We start from the raw sequence: 21,624 nt of genomic DNA, 5'->3' as shown, positions 1-21,624 counted from the left end.
TCTTTTGTGACAGGGTCAAAGATGGCCAGTAGTTTCAGTAAGCCAAGGAAATTTCCCCACATTGGAGTCACCTTCTAGCTGAAGTGACTCCACGTCCTAGCAAAGCCAGGTCCTGAGTTGCAAGGAATTTTATGCAGTGAATGATTCTCGTCAAGATATCTCACCACTTCTGCTTTTCGTTCTCAATCTGTGACTGAAATACGTGTCAATAACTCCTCTGTTTTCAGCTAAATTTCTTTCCACTATGTGGAGCATTCCCGATGATTCTTGGCATTTTCATGAACACTAATCCTTTCAGGTGCTTTCCACTGGTTGAATCCACTTTCCTGCTCCAATGAAGATTAATGATCTGACCGGGAATAGAGAAGACAATGGATACAAAATGCAGACTTTTTAAGAAGGGAAACAGACCAGCCATGAGTAAAGTCACTTCCTCACCACGACCATTTCCCAGTTTCCTCTTCAACTAAGTTTTGTTCATTGAGCAATTATTTGTTGGTAGGAAAGGCCCCTCACTGTTCTCGAAATACTTCGAACCCAGCTTTATTATTTCTGTTCTCAACACGTCAAGCAGAATTGCTTTTCCAGTATCTTTGTCAAAACTTCAGAAGTCCAATGCCATGCTGTTCAATCACTTCTGGTATGACAGTTCGAGGCTCTTTGACACCATCCAGTTCACTAGGTTCAGTGCTGTCAGGTTCAATCACGTCAGGTTCAATCTCGTCAGGTAAAATCTTGTCAATAAACTCAACACCACCACCATCGTCTTCCGCTCCTGTCATGTCCACGTTCTCTGTGGCAGCCTCGCACTTAATCTCGTCATACTCGTATTTATCTGACTTGACTTCTTCCTCGGCTCACGATGCATTTGTACTTGATCCACCTTCGGATTCTAACAAACTTGTAGCAGGTGCAGGCGATTCCATTGGAATGTGTCGAACTACTTGTTCCAGGCTTTTCGAAGAAGGGGATGAAGAACTTGCTCGACTTCTTGGCTTCTTGACTTCTTGGAGACTTTCGTCTCCTCCATTCTTCAGTTCCACTTTCCTTCTTTGTGAAGAAATGTTTCACGGTCTTCTTACACAATGCTCTGAAATAAGGCCATCCTAGTGCTTCTCACCCATGATAATCAAAGACAGATCATACATCTGAAGAAAATTCTTTTATCACTATCCAAGGATAGCTTGTCTGACTTGAACAGAAACTGCTCAGAGGCGCCCAGGGCACGTGCCATATCTGCCATACCTTAGATACGCCACTGTACAAACCTCAGCAAAATATTATTAATCTCCCCCATCACTACTTTTTAAAAAAGTGTGGGAAAGCAAAATGTTTCACAATAATTTCCCATGGGACAGAAATACACTCATCAGTGTGTATTTCACTGAAGCAGTCAGTCAGCACCGATAAATCAGGGTTTTACTCTCCATAGCAATACCACTGTTAGAACAGTGAAAGAAACCACTTACCGGGCTGCATTCATCACAGGAGATGACCAATACAACTGAAATCAGAGGACAGCCACATTCTCTACCGTTATCCTCACTCCCAAGATGCCCATAAAGCTCCAGGCCATAACAATAGCTGACCAACGATACTAGAGGTGGTTATTCAGCCCCTTGAGACAGACCCATCAGTTATGAGATTGTGGCTGATATGAACTGTCTCCAAATTTTCCCTTTTCCTTTATATTCCTTCAAATTTTAAAAGTTCCATCAATCTCAGATATAAAATTTAAAAAAATTAGCCTGGCATCTATTACAGTGGTAGAAGTGTTTTTCAAATTACTTCTATGTTCTGCATGTACAAATGTTACCAGGCGGCACGGTAGTGTAGTGGTTAGCACAACACTTTTCAGTACAGGTGACATGGGCTCAATTCCTGTTGCTGCCTGTTAGGAGTTGGTACATTCTCCCCATAACCCTGAGGGATTCCTCCGGGTGCTCCGGTTTCCTCCCACAGTCCAAAGATGTACCGATTAATTGGTCATTGTAAATTGTCCCATGATTAAGCTAGGGTTCAATTGGGGGTTGCTGGGCAACTCAGCTCGAAGGGCCAGAAGGGCCTCTTTCACACTGTATTAAATGTTTCTTAATTTCACTACAGGAAGTCCTGATTCCTTGACTTTGCCCCCAGTCACATCCCAAACATCCAGTGACATGGATGTTATCAGTCCCACTTTCCTCAGCCTCTAAAATTCAGGCAATATAATCCTAGTTTGCGTCATCTCACGAGTTCTGTTATCAATCTGGCCAACCTGCATTGACAGACAGACATACTTTATTGATCCCGAGGGAAATTGGGTTTCGTTACAGCCGCACCAACTAAGAATAGTGTAGAAATATAGCAATATAAAACCATAAATAATTACAACTTTGTAAATAATAATAAGTTAATCATGCCAAGTGGAAATAAGTCCAGGACCAGCCTATTGGCTCAGGGTGTCTGACACTCTGAGGGAGGAGTTGTAAAGTTTGATGGCCACAGGCAGGAATGACTTCCTATGATGCTCAGTATTGCATCTCAGTGGAATGAGTCTATCACCAAGGCCAACCAATATGATCTTCTTAATGCGAGCTGCTCCATGTGGTATCTAATCAAGGTTTGGTGCAGTGGAAGCTTATATTCCATTCCATTCACTTGGATACAAAGGTCACATTTCCATCAGCCTTTCCCATTGCTTTTTCTTTCTGCCACAGACGTGAATGTGTAGAGATGCTCAAGTGCCTTCATTAAAACTAGATTTCCAACAGCTTAGAAATATTCTTCAGAAGTTAGAAATGGTAAGATGATGGGTGGCCCACATCTGTTCAAAATGAAATCAATTTGCTTCAGTTTTGCCTGTTTAATTATGCTTCCATCCGATAAAATCAAAGTCCTTTTGTAATATCAGGTCCATGCAGGCTCCCTGGAGAAGCTTTATTTATTTAGTCCAACTCCCCAACCTCTGCCCCATAATCTTGCAATTAATTTCCCCTTGTGTCCATCTAATTCAGCTTAGAATACTTTGGCCCACAGTTTTAGTAGATCACACACACATAGTTCCAGATCACAAACAGAGGGTCCAAAAAGGTTTCTTTTCATTCCTCTGTATGTTTCAACCTTCTTTATCGATTTTCTCCTGTAGATTATGGCTCTATTTACCCTATATAAATAAGTCAAGATTTTATGCATTTGCATCATTTATTGTCTCAACCTTCTTTGTTCCAAGAAGAATTAACCCAGTTTCTCCAGAACAACCTCCAGGGAAAAGGGATAGACACAGTTCATTTCCTTGCCCCTGAACCATTTCATTAATTTATTGCCTTAGCCATTTGTTATCATTTCAACTTAATGCCTTTATCAGTGTGTCCAACTATTAATCTTTGTTGGAGATTGAATACACAGAGTCCTTCATATGAGCTGCTTCACACAGACTTTCTGCAGTTAATGATCCTATATTTCTCCCTAAACTTCACACGAGTTGGACAGGACTCCCTTCCCCATCCATCCTTCACCTACTCTCCTATCATCCCCACAGCACCCACCCGCCAAACAAAAGATCAATGGACACCAAAGTTCAACTTGAGCTTTCAAGGGCAAGATCACAAGAGGTTTGGTTGCTAAGGGTGCAAAAGGGTACTGAGTGAATGCATGCAACTGGTGCTGAGATTTACATTTTAACTAGTCAGAAACGAGGAATGGTCTCTTCCTCTTCCCAGGAGGTTGATCTAACCTGTGGCTAGGCATTTTTCCCCAACCTGGAGGTGTATACAAGAATTCATTGCATATCCTCACCCATGCTGATGATTAGAGCAGTAGCACAATGGTTAAGAATGATATCAAAACTCATGAAATGCCCAAAGATCCTCACCACCCAGGCCATGCTCCTTTCTCCCTGCTGCCATCAGGTAGAAGGTACAATAACCTCAGGACTCACGCCACCAGGTTCAAGAACAGTTACTAACCCTCAATCAGCAGGCTCCTGAACAAAAGGGGATAACTACACTCATCTACTGAGATGTTCCCACAACTAATGATCTCATTTTCAAGGACTCATTACCTCATGTTCTTGTTATTTATTGCTATTTATTTATATTTCATTTGCACAGTTGTCTTCTGCACTCTGGTTGATCCTTCGCTGATCCTGCTGTAATTACTATTCTGTAGACTTACTGAGTATGCCTGCAGGAAAAATAAATCTCAGGGTACAATGTGGTTATGTATATGTACTTGTTAATAAAATAAAATTCACTTTTAAACTTTTTTTGAACTTTTAAACTTCGAGCCATCAATCCGGAGGCCGGAGACACGGGCTTAAACCCCACGGGTGGTGCATTTAGTTCATTAAACCAATCTGGACTTGTACTCATGAAATTATTCAGCTGTGCTTAAAAAAACAACATTAGGAAAGGAAGCCTGTATGATTCTGGACCCACAGAGGTAGAGTTACCCTCAGAAATTGGCAATTGGGTCAGTTATACTATAACAAAGTCTAGATGAAAGACATTCTCTACCACCCAAATATGGCACCAAATCCTCACCTTACCATGAATACCTACATACCAGACTAACTTAGAAAGCTACAGCTGCCCACAACGGAGCACCAACAAAGCTTACTTCTAGTACTCAGTGGTCAGGCAGCCCTCCCCCGATATGGAACATACCTCAGGCTGGATCGATCTGAAGACAGTGGCGTCCAGCAATGTGATTTGACTCTGAAAAAATAAACCAGAATTAGGGACCCGTCAAGTGTAAAGCACGAAATGTGAAAACAGAATCCTTTTGCAAACCAAAGCATCAACGAGAAGCAACCCCATTAATTCTACATTGCACCACCAGCAATTCACAAGCAAATGGATATCATGCCTATGCACTGGAAATTGCTGCTTCCACTCTGAGTTAAACCAAGTCTTCTAAATTCTCCCCAAGGCATTTGGCCTTGAATACTGCACTTTCCCAGCCTTCATTTTCTATTCCCATTCCCCATTTCCCTTTTATTTTCAGTGGAATATCTGATTAAACATGAAGATCTGGTTAAACAAGAGATTCCCAGACACTCATACATCCCCACCTTTTATCTAACGACCAGATTCATTCTGCTCACTTCAGAATCAGGTTTAATATCACTGGAATAGGCCATGAAATTTGTTAACTTAGCAGCAGCAGCACAATGCAATACATCATGATATAGGATAAAATAAGTAAATCAATTTAAGTATATATGCACATATTAAATAGTTAAGTTAAAAATAGTGCAAAAACAGAAAAAATAAAAGTGAGGTAGTGTTCATGGTTTCAATGCCCATTCCAAAGCTGGATGGCAGAGGGGAAGAAGCTGTCCCTGAATCACTGAGTGTATGCCTTCAGGCTTCTGTAGCTTCTCCCTGATGGTAACATTGAGAAGAGGGCATGTCCTGGGGAATGGGGGGTCCTTAATGACGAACACCTCCTTTCTGAGACGCCACTCCTTGAAGATGTCTTCGACACAATGGAGGCTAGTACCCATGAAGGAGCTGAAAAAGTTTACAACTTTTTGTAGCTTTTTTTCGATCCTATGCAGTAGCCCACCTCACAAACCTCCCCATACCAGACGGCGATGCAACTTGTCGGAATCCTCTCCATGGTACATTTATAGAAGTTTGAGTGTTTTAGGTGAATAACTAAATCTCCTTAAGCTCCTAATGGAATATATCCACTGTTTTGCCTTCTTTTTAGCTGCAATGATATGTTGGGAACAGGTTAGAACCTCGGATCCTGACACCCAGGAACTTGAAATTATTCACTCACTTCACTTGTGATCCCCCATGATCCTTTGTCTTATCTTTTCTGAAGTCTACAATCAGCTCTTTGGTCTTAGTGACGTTGAATGCAATGCTGTTGCTGCAAAACCACTCTATTAGCTGGTATATCTCGCTCCTGTACACCCTCTTGACTCCATCTGAGATTCTGCCAACAATGGTTGTATCTATCATCAGTGAATTTATAGATGGTATTTGAGCTATGCCTAGCCACACAGTCATAGGTGTAGAGAGAGTAGAGCAGTGGACTAAGCACACATTCCTGTGGAGTGCCAGTGTTAATTGTCAGTGAGGTGGTGATGTTATTTCCAATCTGCACAGTTTGTGGTCTTCTGGTTAGGAAGTCAAGGATCCAGCTGCAGAGGGAGGTACAGAGACCCAGGTTCCATAGCTTTTGCTTAGGATTGAGGGAATGATGGTGTTAAATGCTGAGCTATAGTCAACATACAGCATCCTGACATGGGATGCTGTTCCCAATACCGCATGAAGAGCCATTGAGATTGCGTCTGTCGTAGACTATTGTGGTGATAGGGAAATCACTGTGGGTCCAGGTCCTTGCTGAGGCAGGAGTTGATTCTAGCTATAACCAGCCCTCAAAGCATTTCATCATCATAGATATGAGTGCCACTGGGCAACAGTCATTAAGGCAGCTCACACTAAACTTTTTGAGTACTGGTATAGTTATTGCCCTATTGAAGCAGGTGGGAACTTCTGACCATAGCAATGAGAGGTTGAAAAAGTCCTTAAATGCACCTGCCAGTTGATTGGCACATGTTTTCAGAGCCTTACCAGCTACTCCATTGGGGCCTGGTGCCCTACAAGGGTTCACCCCCCGAAAGAGAGCCAAGCATTGTCTCTGTGATCGCTGCCTCGGTTGCCATCGGGTGCAGCAGGGATCTTCACAGCTTTAGGTATAATCTCCCTTCTAAAGCAGGCATAAATGGTGTTGAGCTCATCAGGTCTTGATGCATCGCTGCCATTCTTGCTATTGGATTTCGCTTTGTAGGGAGCAACGCCTTGCAAACCCTGCCAGGGTTGACGCGCATCCAATGTTGCCTCGAACTTTGCTCAAAATTGTTTCTTCACTCTTGAAATGGCCTTCCACAAGTCATACCTGATTTTCTTATAGAGGGCTAAGTCGCCAGACGTACATGCCATATATCTGGCCCTCAGCAGACGACGAACCTCCTGATCTGGCTGTTTCCTCTGGTATTACGAACGATGGTAGTTATTTAGTGATTTTTTTCTAGCTGGCCTGGTTAAAATCCCCTAAAATGGTGAAGGTGTTGGGGTGTGTTGTTTCATGCCTGTTGATCACGGTACTCAAATCATCTAGAGTCTGATATTGGTCTGAGGTGGAATGTACACCACTACCAAAATGATCGCTGAAAGCTCCTGAAAACAACTCGCACTTAATTGTCAGATATTCCAGGTCTGGTGAGCAGAATTGGGACAGCACTGATACATCTGTGCACCAAGAGGAGTTGATCATGACGCACACTCCTCCACCTCCGCTTCTGAGAGATGCCAGTCTTACCTCGACAGTGCATAGTGAACCTGTCAATCTGAATCGCTGCATCCAGTATGGAAGGGATTAACTGGGATTCAGTGAAGCAGAGGACGCACGGTGTCTCTCTGATGCAGCACCCGAGCCCTGAGATCACTGAATTTATTTACCAGAGACTGTACGTTTGCCAGCAAGATAGTCGATTATGGTAGTCAAAAACATCGTTTTTATAATACATAAACGCACTTGCAGTCCCGTTTCCAGCAAGGTGCTCTCCCATCAAGGATGGCATTATTTCCATCAGTTTTGAGCAGCGCTACATTATTCAATCACCTTACAACATCTTTATGAACTGTACAGATCTAGGGTGCAGTTGTGAGTCTCAGCTACAGCAGACTAGGAAGGGCGCTTGTATGCGAAGCTGCGCACACACAAAATGCTGGGGGAACTCAGCAGGTCAGGCAGCATCTACAGAGAGGAATAAAGAGCTGATGTTTCGGGCCAAGACCCTTCCCTATAGATGCACCTTTCCATGGATGCTGCCTGACCAGCTGAGTTCCTCCAGTATTTTGTGGGTGTTGCTCCAGATTTCCAGCACCTGCAGAGCTGTTTGCATTTCTGAAAACTGAACACTCTGTTTAGGATCTCTCCAGTCGGCACAGTGCTCTATACAACAAAGCACTGAGGTAACACCAGAAATTAGCCAACAAGAATCAGTTATTCAGGTTAAACAATCAACTCCAAAGCATAACCTTCGGAAAACTTCTGGGACTGTATAAACAGGAGAAAACCCAAGGGGTGTAACAGAGGCAACAACGATTCATTGCACCAAATTTCTAGACAGAAATTGAATGTGCTTCTCCTGGATTTGAGCAGAGTGGAGCATCCGAGAGATCAGGAAGAGGATGGACCTTAGCTGCACGATACTTGCTAGCAAAAGGATTTAACTGTGAAATCAGGTTAAAAGCAAACATGTTGAAGGTCAGAAGCAAAGCTAGTGAATTACTTAACAGCACTATTCCAGCAAAGAAAAACTTCAAAAACTGCACAACGTGAAAGGGTTTCTGAACTTTAGATGAGTTTCTGAAGATCCAAGGTTTAGTTAAGTCCCAGCAAAGATCAATCAGAAAGGACTGGATTTAAACATTATGTTGCTTGGCTCCATGGAATAATTTTGCAGTGTGTGGGAATAACAGAACTATAATTAGGCACTCATGTCAGACTGGCAGAGATTAAAAAAAAGACTTAGTTAAAAAGTTCCCTAGAACAGCTGAGAAAATTCTTTATGTAGAGTGTCAATTTTTTTTTGTTGATTCTGAACAGGAAGTCTGGATCCTGAGTTGTACAGAATATTCAAAGCTGACATATCAGAGGATGGGCATCAGACAGAAGAGTGGACTTGAAGCTCACCGTCAACCAACTTCTCATTCAAGCTTGAGGGAACGAATGACTTAATGTCAGAACCCAGTCCAACCTGCATGCAATTTCAGATCCGCCCCTGGCTGACTCTTAAATACCCACAGGCGGGGCCCAAGCAAGGCCCGCAGTCTGAGAACAATTGGAAGTGGACAATGTAGATATGGAGTTGTATCCTCGCCCCCTCCAGGCTAAAGGATCACCAATTACATCAATAAGAGTTGATTAACAAAAAACCAGAGTGACAGAACAAACAAAAAATACAAATTAGTTAGCATTTAGAACACACACCACTAAAAGGCTATGGAAACAGATTCATTAGCAAATAAGTTAAATATCTGGGTGCGGGCAGGGTGAGGGATGGTGAAGCAAGAATATGAAAGTATGAAAGAGTATGAAAGTATCTTGCTGAATGCTTTTCAATCCCACTTACCCCTTTCGAAAAAAAGAGGCAAAAAGTTAACTGCTATTTCATTCCCAAATTTAGAGGGCGGGGGCCTGTCCAGGAGTTGGATGTGGGAGGATGGGGACAAATGGGCTTGTTTTGCTGCTATGGTTTTGTGGCCGGCTGTGTTCTTTCTGTGTTGTCCTGCCGAGCACTGGCATCAGAACGTGGGGTGACACTTGCAGACTGCCCTCAGCACCTCCTGGGGTTGCGTTGGCTGTTAACGCAAAGACGGCATTTCACTGCATGCTTCGATGTACAATACGTGATGAATAGATCAGAATGTTTTGAATGGTCTCATTTCTCAACAAAGGGATTGTTTGACAGTAATTAACCATGCTCAAAAAGAACACATTTTTGAAGGGACAAGCTGGACCTTTCCATGACATACAAGTCAGCGATACCACACCTGATTTGGATTCTAAATGAATACACACAACAGTGAGTCAGTGAGACACTGAAAGCAGAACGGAAATGACAGTGCTTAGGTTTCAGCTCCAGAACTGACGACTCTTGCCCCTGTGGACAAGACACAATGTCCAAGCATCCAAACTAAATGTGTTTCCAAAAATATCAGAACTTTGGACCTCTTGAGAACACAGGCAGCGTCTACTGGCAATTTTGTACAATGATTTTAAAAAAAACACATTCAAAGCTTGCAGAGACACTGAGGCCGCATCAGCACACATTTATCAGACATCTCAAAATTACAGACAGCTGAAATCTCAGAAACAATTCAACTCAAAGAGGCCATAAGACATAGGAGCAAAATTAGGCCCTTTTGCCAATCGAGTCTGCTCCGCCATTCAATCATGGCTGATCCTTCCCCACCACCCCTCTCAGAATCAGAATCAAGTTTATTATCACCGGCATGTGTCGTGAAATTTGTTAACTTAGCAGCAGCAGTTAATATAATACACAAGAAGAAAAATAAAATAATAATAACAATAGCAATTTACAGTATACATATACTGAATAGATTAAAATCATGCAAAAAACAGAAATAATGTATGTTTAAAAAGTGAGGTACTGTTTGTGGGTTCAATGTCCATTTAGGAATTGGATGGCCTAGGGGGAGGAAGCTGTTCCTGAATTGCTGAGTGTGTGCCTTCAGGCTTCTGTACCTCCCACCTGATGGTAACAGTGAGAAAAGGGCTTGCCCTGGGTGCTGAAGGCCCTTGATATGGACACTGCCTTTCTGAGACACCACTCCCTAAAGATGTCCTGGGTACTTTTGTAGGCGGAGCCAACTAAATTCACAACTGTCTGCATCTTCTTCCAATCCCGTGCAGTAGCCCACACCCCCCACCCCATATCAGACAGTGATGCAGCCTGTCAGAATTATCTCCACGGTCCATCTATAGAAGTTTCTGAGTGTATTTATTAACATGCCAAATCTCTTCAAACTCCTAATGAAGCATAGCCACTGTCTTGCCTGCTTTATAACTGCATCGATATGTTGGGACCAGGTTAGATCCTCAGAGATCTTGACACCCAGGAACTTGAAACTGCTCACTCTCTCCACTTCTGTGGAGAAAGTTGTTCACTGGAGGGAGAAATCGATATTCATGCAATCAGGTTGGAGGGTATCTGGATGGAACACTAGGTGTTGCTCCTCCACCCTGAGGGTGGCCTTGTTTGGCCACTGGGAAGTCCCACTTGTGGCGGATGGAGCAGAGGGGCTCGACGAGGCGGTCCTCCAATTTACGAAGGTCTCACCAATGGAGATCAGGCTGCATCGGAAGCACCAGACACAACAGTCGACCCCAGCCGGTTTGCAGCTGAAGTGTTGCCTCACCTTGGGAGACTGTTTGGGGCCCTGATTGGAAGTGAGGGAGGTGGGGTGGGGACAAGTGTCGCACTTCGGCTGCCTGCAAGGATAAGACATGATAATAGATGATCTTGACCTTCAAACTTGCTCCGGAATTCAGTAAAAAGCTGGTTGATCCCATGCCTCATGTCTGATCCCTATATCCTTTGATAGGCAAAACTTTGAATATCTATACACCAGCATCCAAAAGTTACTGGATAGATAATAACGTACTAAAGTCAAAGAGGCAATTTTATCCCAGCCAACATTATTGAAGCAGAGGACGTGGCCATTAATCATTGGGTGTATTTAAGGCAGAGATTGATAAGTTCTTGTTCGGACGTGGTATCAAAGGTTATGGGGAGAAGGCCGGGAACTGGGGTTGAGGAGGAGATTAATAAAAAAGGATCAGCCATGACTGAATGACAGAGCAGACTTGATGGGCCAAATGGCCTAATTCTGCTCCTATGTCTTATGATCGCACTTATGCCCAAATTTGGTGCATGCAACCCATGATATCTATTTTATTTTCTGGTGCAGTTATTATGGTAATCTGTCAAGTGGGTTGGGGCATGGTAGAAGCAAATGAGTATAGCTACGCATTCATGCTTTGTCTTAATGCGGTTTGGTCTAGTCTAGTGCAGAGCGAGTTAGCCACAGGGGATGATTCTGTTTTCTTAACCACTAACTTCACTTATTATGCTAATTGGAATGCTGGTTACAGTAATTGCACCCAGTATTGGTTAGTTATCACTAATTATGCAATCAGGTGGCTTAGTATCCCAAATACCACTATTAGACCGTTATATTGCTAATTTAGTTTTATTAGTTCGTGTTTTTTTTAAAAAATCACTTCAACGTCATTTGTCTTTGCTGGTTTTGTAATAAAAGATTGAACATACCTTTTTCAATTTGGAAATTCATTATTTGGAAGCTCGACTACTCTGGTTTAGCCCCTCAGCTGCGTTGATTTGTTTTCAAGTAACACACACTTTATAACCGATAAACCCTGGGGCATTTTTGGATATCACAAGTGCAATGAAGGTACCATAGCAATATGAATTAATATCAGTTCCACAACACTGCAGACTGGCAAACAAGCTCCAAATTAAACAGCAGTTCAGAAAGAAAATCAAAATGATAAATACTTTAAACTTGCCGGCTGTGAAAATTGTTATGTCTATAAATTCCTTTATCTGTACTTCTTTCCTCTCTCACTTTGGTAAACTTATTCCTTCATGCTGGAACTGTACAAAGTACAAGACACTTCACACCGTTCTAGTTAAGACACTACAGGAAGGATGCGATCATTTTAGAGACAGGATTGAGGAGAATGTTACCAAGGTTGCAGGATTTTGTTTATGAGCAACTGTTTTGAAGGAGGTTATTTTCTTTAGAGAATGAGAGAGGTTTAATTAGTACAAGAGAGGCAAAGACACAGCAAGGACTAACACATGCCTCTTGGCAGATAATTTACAGTAATCAAGAAGATTAGAGTGTGAATAGTATGAAGATTTATTTGCTTTGGGTATGGGAAGGTGGGATCTAGAACTCACTGCCTAAAACAATGCTTGAGATCAAAAAGGACACTTTCAACAGTAACCTCATATGACAAAACTCAAAGCCAGGTAGTGAAGCCACACTGACAGGTTTATCAACCAAAGATGTAGTTCCAACACCTAATACGCCCTGCATTCTATATTCCCTACACATCGTCATCTGACTGATGTTCTCACACTTTGTATGCCTTGCATTCTGGTATTCCCCACACATCTTCCCGACACCAGCTGATGCAACACCTGATATACCTTGCCTCATCTTCCAGTACATTGTTCACGAGACTCAAAGTTGTTTTTGGGAAGAAAATCAACCCCACCCAGCTTTCCAGCATGCAAGTCTTTCGGAGGGATCACTGGATTTCAACCATTTTGCCCTTCTCATCCCGGCGGCCTCGAGAACATTCCAACTCGCTGCAATCAGATTACAATCCCCAATCCCTGGCTACCGGCTTCCACCCCCTCCCTGTCATAAGACCGCAAGACCAGCTTCCTCCCTCTCCCTGCCAGAACACAAGTCATGGGAGCAGAATCAGGCCATTCTGCCCATCGAGTCTGCTCTGGTATTCCTTCATGGCTGATCTATTATCCTTCTCAACCCCCTTTCTCTTGCCTTCTCTTCGTAACCTTTGACACCCTTGTGTTTATGACTCAAGTTAACTCTCTGCAGTTTTGGTTCAACCTCATCCTGTGTTAGGGTTCAATCATCCTACCCGTCGCATGAGCTCCATCCTCAAGACGTTAACCAAATCCACCCCTTGTCCACTCAGCTGCTTCTAAGCACTTGCTCTATTCCTTTGTCAACTCCAGACTTGATTATTCCAGCACAGGGGTCCTCAGCCATGAGCCAATACCATTAAGCAAGGGGTCCATGGACCCCAGACTGGGGAAACCCTGTCCTCCTCCTCTCTACGTGTCACTAGAATAAATGAGCCCAAAGCTCCGATGCCTAGATCACAACTCACACCTCCTAAAACTGTGCACCACTGTTCTACTCCTGCTTAGCAACGCATAGATCTTAAAAAGCCCCTCTGATGACACCTCCCCATCTCATACAATTACTCAATCCAACTGCTCCCACATTGTGGCCTCATAACCTCTAGAATTTCTCTTTTAAAACCTACTTCCTTAACTCATGTTGATTCATCTCCCTCTCCTTATGTGGCTTAGCCCTTAGTTGGGGAATTACCATAAACTTCCTAAACTATCAACAGGGAAAATGTGATTAGATAGAGTCATAGAAAACTACGGCACAGAAACACCATTCGCCCCCATGTAATCCGCGCTCCATCTAGTTACATTGATCTGCATCCAGACCACATCCTCCAAACCCCTTCCATCCATGTACTTATCCTTATAAGATGAAATCGAACCTATATTCACCACGTCCACTGGCAGCTTGTGGTTTTCCTATACAGGCAAAGAGCAAAGAGCTATAATAATAAGGTTACAGGTTGGGGATTTCAGTTTTCTAAATATTAACTGGGATTTCCACAGAATGAAAAGCTCAGAGACAGAACAACTTCGAAGGTACGGCCAGGATTTTTCTTTGACACGATACGCAGACAGGCCAGAGAAGACAAGCATTATGGGACCTTATCTTAGGGCCAGTGAAGAAGTGGGAGTTTCAGTGGGGAAGCATTGTGGAGGTAGTGACTGTAACTTCATACATCTCAAAATGGTTACAAGCAAAGGTCTTAAATCAAAGGGAGACAAGTCAAGACCAGGCGGAAGACTGGACAGTGAAGACCAGACACGACTGGGAGCACCGACTCACAGGTAGATATACATATGCATAGTGGGAAGCAGTCAAAGGAGAAATAGTATGAGTTCAGGGTCAACAGATTCCTGTAAGGGTGGAAGACAAGGGTAAAAAGTCCATGGAACCCTTGACGGTCAGACTTGGAGAACTAAAGAGAGGTGAAATGTGCCTGGAGTATAAAATGTTTAGGGATGACATTAAAAGGAAGTTAGGAAGGCATTGTGGGGTTCATGATGCATCACTGGGAGCCAGGATCAAGGTAAAGCAGAATATGTTTTGTGTATAAAGGCAAAAGAATAAGAACAGGGTCTCGCAGGGACAACAGGTGAAATTGAGCCAGAAGATACAGGTGAGTGAATATTTTTCATCCATATTCTCAAAGGAAGCAGACTTTGTAGGTGGAGAACAAGGCAAAGGAGAAGGTGAAATTCTAGAGTATATCTCTACAAATAAAAAGGAGGAACTTGATGCTGCAGAAGTCTTAATGGTGCCTAAATCCCAGGCCTGGATTATAATGATTAATTTTTATCTACTAATTCTCTTATGACATATTTACCCTGTTAAAGGTGCTATATACATAGAAATAGTTGCAGGCTAAGACCTAAGGGATTCACCACCTAGTACTATTTGGTACCCTGCCCAACAATAGCTCTTCTAATTCAGTTCTTTCAAACCAAATTAACTATGCATACATACAGCCGAATGAGACAGCGTTCCTCTGGGGCCAAGGTGCAAAAACATACACGCACATTCAAAATAGCAAGGGGGAGGGGTGAAAGAGAACATAGTCACTTAAGAAAACACGTTTTTAGTCCAAGACCCTGAGCGACTAGTCCCACAAAATTGATGACTCCTGGCAGTCCAGCCTGTAATTCCGCCAATCCACCATCCGAGGGCAGCACTGACAGGAATGGCCAATCCCAACCTGGCTCGTGTGCCGCGCTACAACACAATCCCAAGGCTTGAGGCCCAGTCCTCACCACAACCGAGGCTACACCGCTTGCAATAACTCACACCAAACTCATCTTGGCTCTTCCTTCCTTCTCCCATCTCGTTCTACTTACTGCAAACTGCTCTGGGGGCACCATGAGAGCATTAAACACAACAAGATCGAAGCTCTTCCTGCTGTTCTGAGATCCAGATTCACCTTCCGCGGATGCCCCAGATGGACTTTTCTGGAAGAAGAGACATTTTAAGGTTCAAAATACTGGAATTAACCAGATGTACCATCTTGCAATAGATACTGATTTCAGACAAATCTCTACACATTTAATTTAATTGCCTACACCAGATTTGTGATCCATTCTCCATATTACATTTTGTTTTTAAAATGTTGTCACTGTAGGGAACATAGCAGCTAATTTGTGCACAGGGACGGTAATGTCGGGAAGCTTATTTCAATTGAGTCTATCCCTCCTTTAATACAGCCTCTGATCTAACTACAGAACCATGCTCTCTGCCACAACACATAATGTTCAGTTAACAAACAAAAAGAAACACCAATCTCAAAATAATTCCAAAGATTTTGCTTTGGTCATCCTTTGAAGAACAAAGTTTCAAAGACCCACACATCTCAGAAAAAAAAGCTCACTTCGCCCGAATTAAACAAACGATCCTTCAGCTTTGGACAGCGACTCAGTTTTAGATTCTCTCTCGGCTGGAAGCTCCCTCTCCATATCCACCCTGTCAAGTTCTCTCAGGATTTTCTTTTGCAACTAAACCTCTCATTCTGCAAAACATCAGTAGATACTAGCCCTCAAACATCAGACTATCTGCAGGTGCTAGAAATCCAAAGCAACACGCACATGCAGGAGGAAATCAGCAGGTCAGGCAGCATCTACGGAAAAAATTAAACAGTTGACATTTCGGGCCAAGGCCCTTTGCTCTTTTGCCCACAGATGCTGCCTGACCTGCCCAGCTCCTCCAGCATGTTGTGTGTTGCAGCAAATATCAAATTATCTGGTCCAAATGTAAACCTCTTGATGCACCATCAATAACTCTCGGAGACGGGAGGCGAACGATAGGCTTTTATTAGCAGCAAGAGACCACCACACAACATCCTGGAAACTGAGGGAGGAGCAGTGCCTCCAATCGCCTTTATACAGGGGTCTGTGGGAGGAGCCACAGGAGCAGTCAGCAGAGGGGCATGTCCAGACAGGTATACGTAGTTTACCAGACCTCTCAACATTATCCCTCACTCCAGGCATTAGAATAGGCTGTGCTCTGCGCTGCCATCACTGATTGCAGGAGATGAGGGAAGATGGGTGTAGACCAGCCCAGTTACATTATCAATTCAAAGCCTAATGACTCACTCCTGTCACTTCAGCCAAGGGACAAGCCCCCAGCCTCAAAGCAGAACACAGGCAGGCGACTTGCAATCAGAGGAAGGTTGACAAGCATTTGGTCCTAGGTGGTTGTGAAAGATCTCTCAGTAGTACCTCGAGGAAAACTGAATTCTCCATCTTACGTTCGAGACAAATAAAACAAGTCAAGTAGACACTCATTGCACTGGCTGTTTTCAGTGCTTTGTGCATGAAATGTCTATCATTTTACAGAACAGTGAAATGCCTTCTTATGTTGCTGACCTGATGATATTAATTCAGCACAGGTAAGCAAGGCTTAACAGTTTATACATCAAATCCACAATCCCCTTAATCATAAGTGTCCTAAAATGTCTGAGTGTCCACAACTATTTGGGATATGTAGCTCAAATTAATTATGACCTTGCATGCAGGGTCAGTCTCCTCACATTCTGGGACTATATTGATTCACTCCAGTCTCTACATGAAAGGGAAGTAGTGTCTCAGCACAGCTCCTGCCAAGCCCTCAAACCGGACGTGTCTCTGCAATCTCAGTGGAGCTGAGTTTAGTAAAGAGGGAGAACGAAACGTTAACTATGGGTAGACGACCCTAAATCATCATTCAAGATGTAATCCACAACAAATATTTTTTGTGACCCTGTAACAAAGATTTGCCCACCTCTGGTCGGATATTTGGTGTGGTGTCACTGGACAGGTCTCCGGTGAGTTCCATATCAGCAAACTGTTGGCGTATCCCAGACATCTCTTTAGTGAGTTCCATACTAGCAAACTCTTGGCGTTTCCCTCAAACTTATTAGTAGATTAGGTGTGCCCTAAAATGAAAAGATATCACATATTAAACCATAAGAATTTTAAATTATTTGAGTTTTCCAATCGATAGAAAAAAAAACAAATATACAAATTACAGGGCAAAGTTACGGCCAACAATTTAACTTTAATCGTAACCTATTTTCTTCTCAATCTGAATGGCTGGAGAGGGGGCCAGACACTTGGGCACCCCCTCCCCCACTCACCAGGTCTCACCTATCACCTGCCAGGTTGTACTACTTCCCCCCACCTTCAGTTTGTAGATTCTGCCCCCTTCCTTTCCAGTCCTGATGAAGGATTTCAGCCCAAAATGTCAAATGTTTATTCCCCTCCAACAGACGCTCTTTGACCTGCTGAGAGCCCTACCAGCCCCCAGTATTTGCTGGAGAGTGAATGTTCTTGTTACTAACAAAACAGATGTTTTCAGCTGTTCTTTTACAACAATTCTCAAACTCACACCTGCCATTTTCCAAGTCACAGTAACTTTATTATCAAATTACATATATGTCACCATATACAGCCATGAGATTTATTTTCTTGCAGGCATACTCAATGGAGGAATAGTCATAACAGAATCAATGGAAGACCACACCAACTTGGGTGTTCAAAAGACGAACTGTGGACATACAAAAAGAAATAACAAGCAAGCAAGCAATACATAGCCAGAACATGAGATGAAGAGTCCTTAAAGGTGAGATCAAAGGCCATGGGAACATTTCAATGATGGGGCAAGTGAAGTTGTACAAGGTTATCCCCACTGGTTCAAGAGCCTGATGACTGAGGTGGGGTAACTGTTCCTGAACATAGTGGTGTGAGTCCTGAAGCTCCAGTATCTTCTTCCTGACAGAGGAGAGCGAGAGGAGAGCATGTCCTGGGTGGTGGTGGTCCCTGATAATGCTTTCCTGCATCACTGTTTCATGTAGATGTGCTCAATGGTGGGGTGGTCTCTACCCAGGATGGACTAGGGCCATATCCACTACTTTGTAGATTCTCCTTTCAAGGACATTGGTGTTTCCATACCAGGCTGTGATGCAATCTGGTACAGAAACCCCATACCTACTGAGCCATGCTCCTGCTGCCAAATCCCTCACCTCAGAGGCTGTGCAGTTCAAGGTAACAACAGACCACCACAATCTGCTCAGTAATGTAGTCCTGCTGGGACCCTGTTTCTCAGGAACAGACATTAGAGCATGCCGCAAGATTGTTAAGCACGTTTCTGCTTCAAACAGTTTTTAAAGAAAAGTCAATAAAATACTCTTGCCTACCCATTCCTCAGTTACACCCTGGCACTAAATGCCACAGGGCTGTAATGCAATAACACAAGGGCAAAGCACTAGATTTTAGCCAAGTAATAATGCAGAAGTATTATTCTGGGTCACAAAATTACTCTGTTGCACATTCACTCACAGTCAGAGTCACACAGCTTTGAAATAAACAAATTTTGTATCTGTATAGCCTTTAGTTAGGTAAAATATTGTGTATTTAAAGAAAAGTTCTACTCAGAGCCACATACAACAGATGCTATAAAACTTGGATAAAGATGAGTTTCAAGTTCAAGGTACATTTATTATCGAAGTACGTATACATCACACAACTTTGAGATTCGACTCCTTACAGGCAGCCACAAATCAAAGAAACCTGAAAGGACCCATTAAAATAAAAATGACTGTCAAACACAATGTGCGGACAGGGGGAGAAAAGACAGAACTTGCAAACGCCAAAAGTAAGCAAATAGCATTCAGAACTGAAGTTTACAAAAGAGAGCCCGTCCACAGATACCAAGCCACAGCCTCAGTTCAGCGCACAGCCGGGTAAACGTCATGGAGCAGCAAGCTGAACCGGCCATCCCTCACCTCCGGTACATCTTCAAAATAGGACTGAGAAGTGCAATGGTCTATTGAGCCAAGTTTCTGATCTTGTAAAATAAAAACAGAAAATGCAAGAAATGCACACCAGGTCAGGCCATATCAACGGGGAAAAAGATTAGATGGAAGAACCTTCGTCATAACTGGGAAGGAGATAAAAGAAGGATGTCTGTGATAGTGAACAAAGGGATAAAGGGATAAAGTGCAAACATGGTTAGTGAATGAGAGAATGGGACAAGGAGGAGAGGGAGGACATGGACAGCAGAGCACTGGTAACACAAACCTGATTTTCACTCCTGAATTTAGGGCATTAGCACAGGAAGGCATGGAATCGTTAAAGGCGATGTACGAGTGTGTCGTTAGACAAATCACCTGGAGGAAGTTAGAGACAGGCAAAGGCAAAGCATCAGAGATAAACACCATGAAGCAATTGTAAACAAAGACTTTAAAAGTTAAAGCACTTTGAGAAGAGCAGTGGATGTAAACTATTCTGGTAATTAGCAGGTGAGAGATCAGTAAGTGCAGACAAATAAGCATTTTTTATATTAAAACAGTACTGAAATCTTGCTAATTTGGAAAGATTAACTGGGAAGCCTAATGAAGAGATCTAAAATACATTGAAACTGATAATCTAGGCCATAAATAAAAGTACTTTCAAACCCTTACAATCTTTTCAACATTTTAGCTTTATGCCCTTTTCATGTCAAGCATATGATATAGCACTCTTTTTCACTATTACTAATAATATTAAGATTTTCCATTGGGAAATTCAGTTCAATCCACTTTCCACTAATTTAATGGTCAATGGTTAAGTTGTATATCCCTGAACAAAATAGTTCTAATGCTCTCCCCAGCAATTCCTTACGTTTGGCAATTAAAACCATTTAGTTTATTTGCTACTTACAAGCTTATCAAACCTTACTACAAGATATGTACCACTGGCTACATTACAGAATTTCATTCCTTAATAAGTTTGAAATAAAAAGCAGAAACTGGACAGTGGAAAAACAAAGTGCAGGGAACAATCTTTATGTGGATTCTGTGTGAAACAAAACAGCTAACATTTCAGATCCAGGACTCTGCCGTTTCCAACATTTTGAGTTTTGTTTGTCAGGCGTCCAGCATTGTTTTAAATTTCAGCAAACAAACACTTCAAGCAAAGTAACAATCCAAGCATTTGGAAAATACATAGAAAATGTTAAACACACTAGTAGACAAATCAGTTTTCTTGAAGTCACTAAGTTTTTAGATTTTTCCACACTTGTAAAACATCTACAAGAAAAAGACAACCAACTTAATTTCCAATTATCACACCTATCTCATTAGTTTTTCCAAATCAACATATTCTCGTTGATCATAGTAGCCAATACACCTGTAACGATGATCAAATTCTGATTTAGAGCGTGGGATGGCTCTAGTTTTAACCACACAGGGGAATATGAAAGAAGCGTTAATGTTTTAAGGGAAAATATGCGAATTCTTTGCAATAAACTGAGACAGAGTCCCTGGAGAGGACAATACTCACACCAATAATACTGGGGGTCAAATAAAATTCAGACTACTTTCTTTGTAGAGCGACGTACTGTAAACAGGCATACTGACCCCTCACACAGTAAACTTCAGCGGTTGTTAATTTCTCACCTTTCCCCGAGACCACACTTCCGATCGCCTCCAGTCACGCTTGTGCCCCGTTATCCCAACTACGCGTGCGTAAGGCGGGAGATGCGGGCGGAGTTCGCGCATCTTAAAGTTTGGTGAGCCCTGTACTTCTGTCCCGGCTGACGGACGCTTCGTGGTAACCCCCTCCCCACCAGCAAAGTGCCCGGAACAATTAAGAAGCGCGCCCCGAGAAACCACAGACTAACTGGGGCATGTTTTCAGGGTCAGTCATACGTTGGTATAAATGACGGTCATAAATATAATACATTCCTTTTAAACCTAGTTAGAAATACGATTGTGTGTATGCACTCGGTGACTTCTTTGTGGAAGTGCAGAATGCAATGACGGTGCGGACGCCGGGAGGATCGGCCACCAGCCAGTACTCAAATCCACCACTGAAGACCCTCGCCAGCCAGGGTATTGCTCTCTTCTCATCGCTACTATCAGAGAAGGAGGTGCAGGAGTCTGGAGTCCCACACTCCGTGATTCAGGAACAGCCTCTTCCCGTCCATCATCAGAATTCTGAACGGTCATTTCCTTTTGTACTCCATTTTAATGTTATCGCAGCCTCAAAACAACAAATTTCATGTCATACAAGTCAGATTCTGACTATCCTTTGTGCAAGCCTTTCTCCAGCCCTATTGGTGTACTCTTTGATCTTACCCATCAATCCCAAGTTTTATTTATTCATTCAAA

At 42.8% G+C, this 21,624-nt stretch overlaps 1 protein-coding gene across 1 annotated transcript in view; it reads right to left on the bottom strand.

The window, feature by feature from the left end:
- Window positions 1-20,998, bottom strand: part of LOC132405926 (ras-specific guanine nucleotide-releasing factor RalGPS2-like) — a 114,709-nt gene extending 93,711 nt beyond the window's left edge. Inside the window, exons 1-5 of the mRNA XM_059990906.1 lie at window positions 20,911-20,998; window positions 17,256-17,409; window positions 15,341-15,451; window positions 4,647-4,697; window positions 4,105-4,164 (exon numbers count right to left, since the gene is read on the bottom strand). Of these exons, the coding sequence (XP_059846889.1) occupies window positions 4,105-4,164; window positions 4,647-4,697; window positions 15,341-15,451; window positions 17,256-17,357 (324 nt within the window). The 5' untranslated portion in view covers window positions 17,358-17,409; window positions 20,911-20,998. The remainder of the gene's footprint in view (window positions 1-4,104; window positions 4,165-4,646; window positions 4,698-15,340; window positions 15,452-17,255; window positions 17,410-20,910) is intronic.
- Between the last annotated feature and the right edge of the window lie 626 nt (window positions 20,999-21,624).

This window comes from Hypanus sabinus, chromosome 16, assembly GCF_030144855.1.
Source record: "Hypanus sabinus isolate sHypSab1 chromosome 16, sHypSab1.hap1, whole genome shotgun sequence".
Lineage (NCBI taxonomy): Eukaryota > Metazoa > Chordata > Chondrichthyes > Myliobatiformes > Dasyatidae > Hypanus > Hypanus sabinus.
The sequence above is the reverse complement of the archived record's forward strand: the minus strand, read 5'-3'. Positions and strand labels throughout refer to the sequence as shown.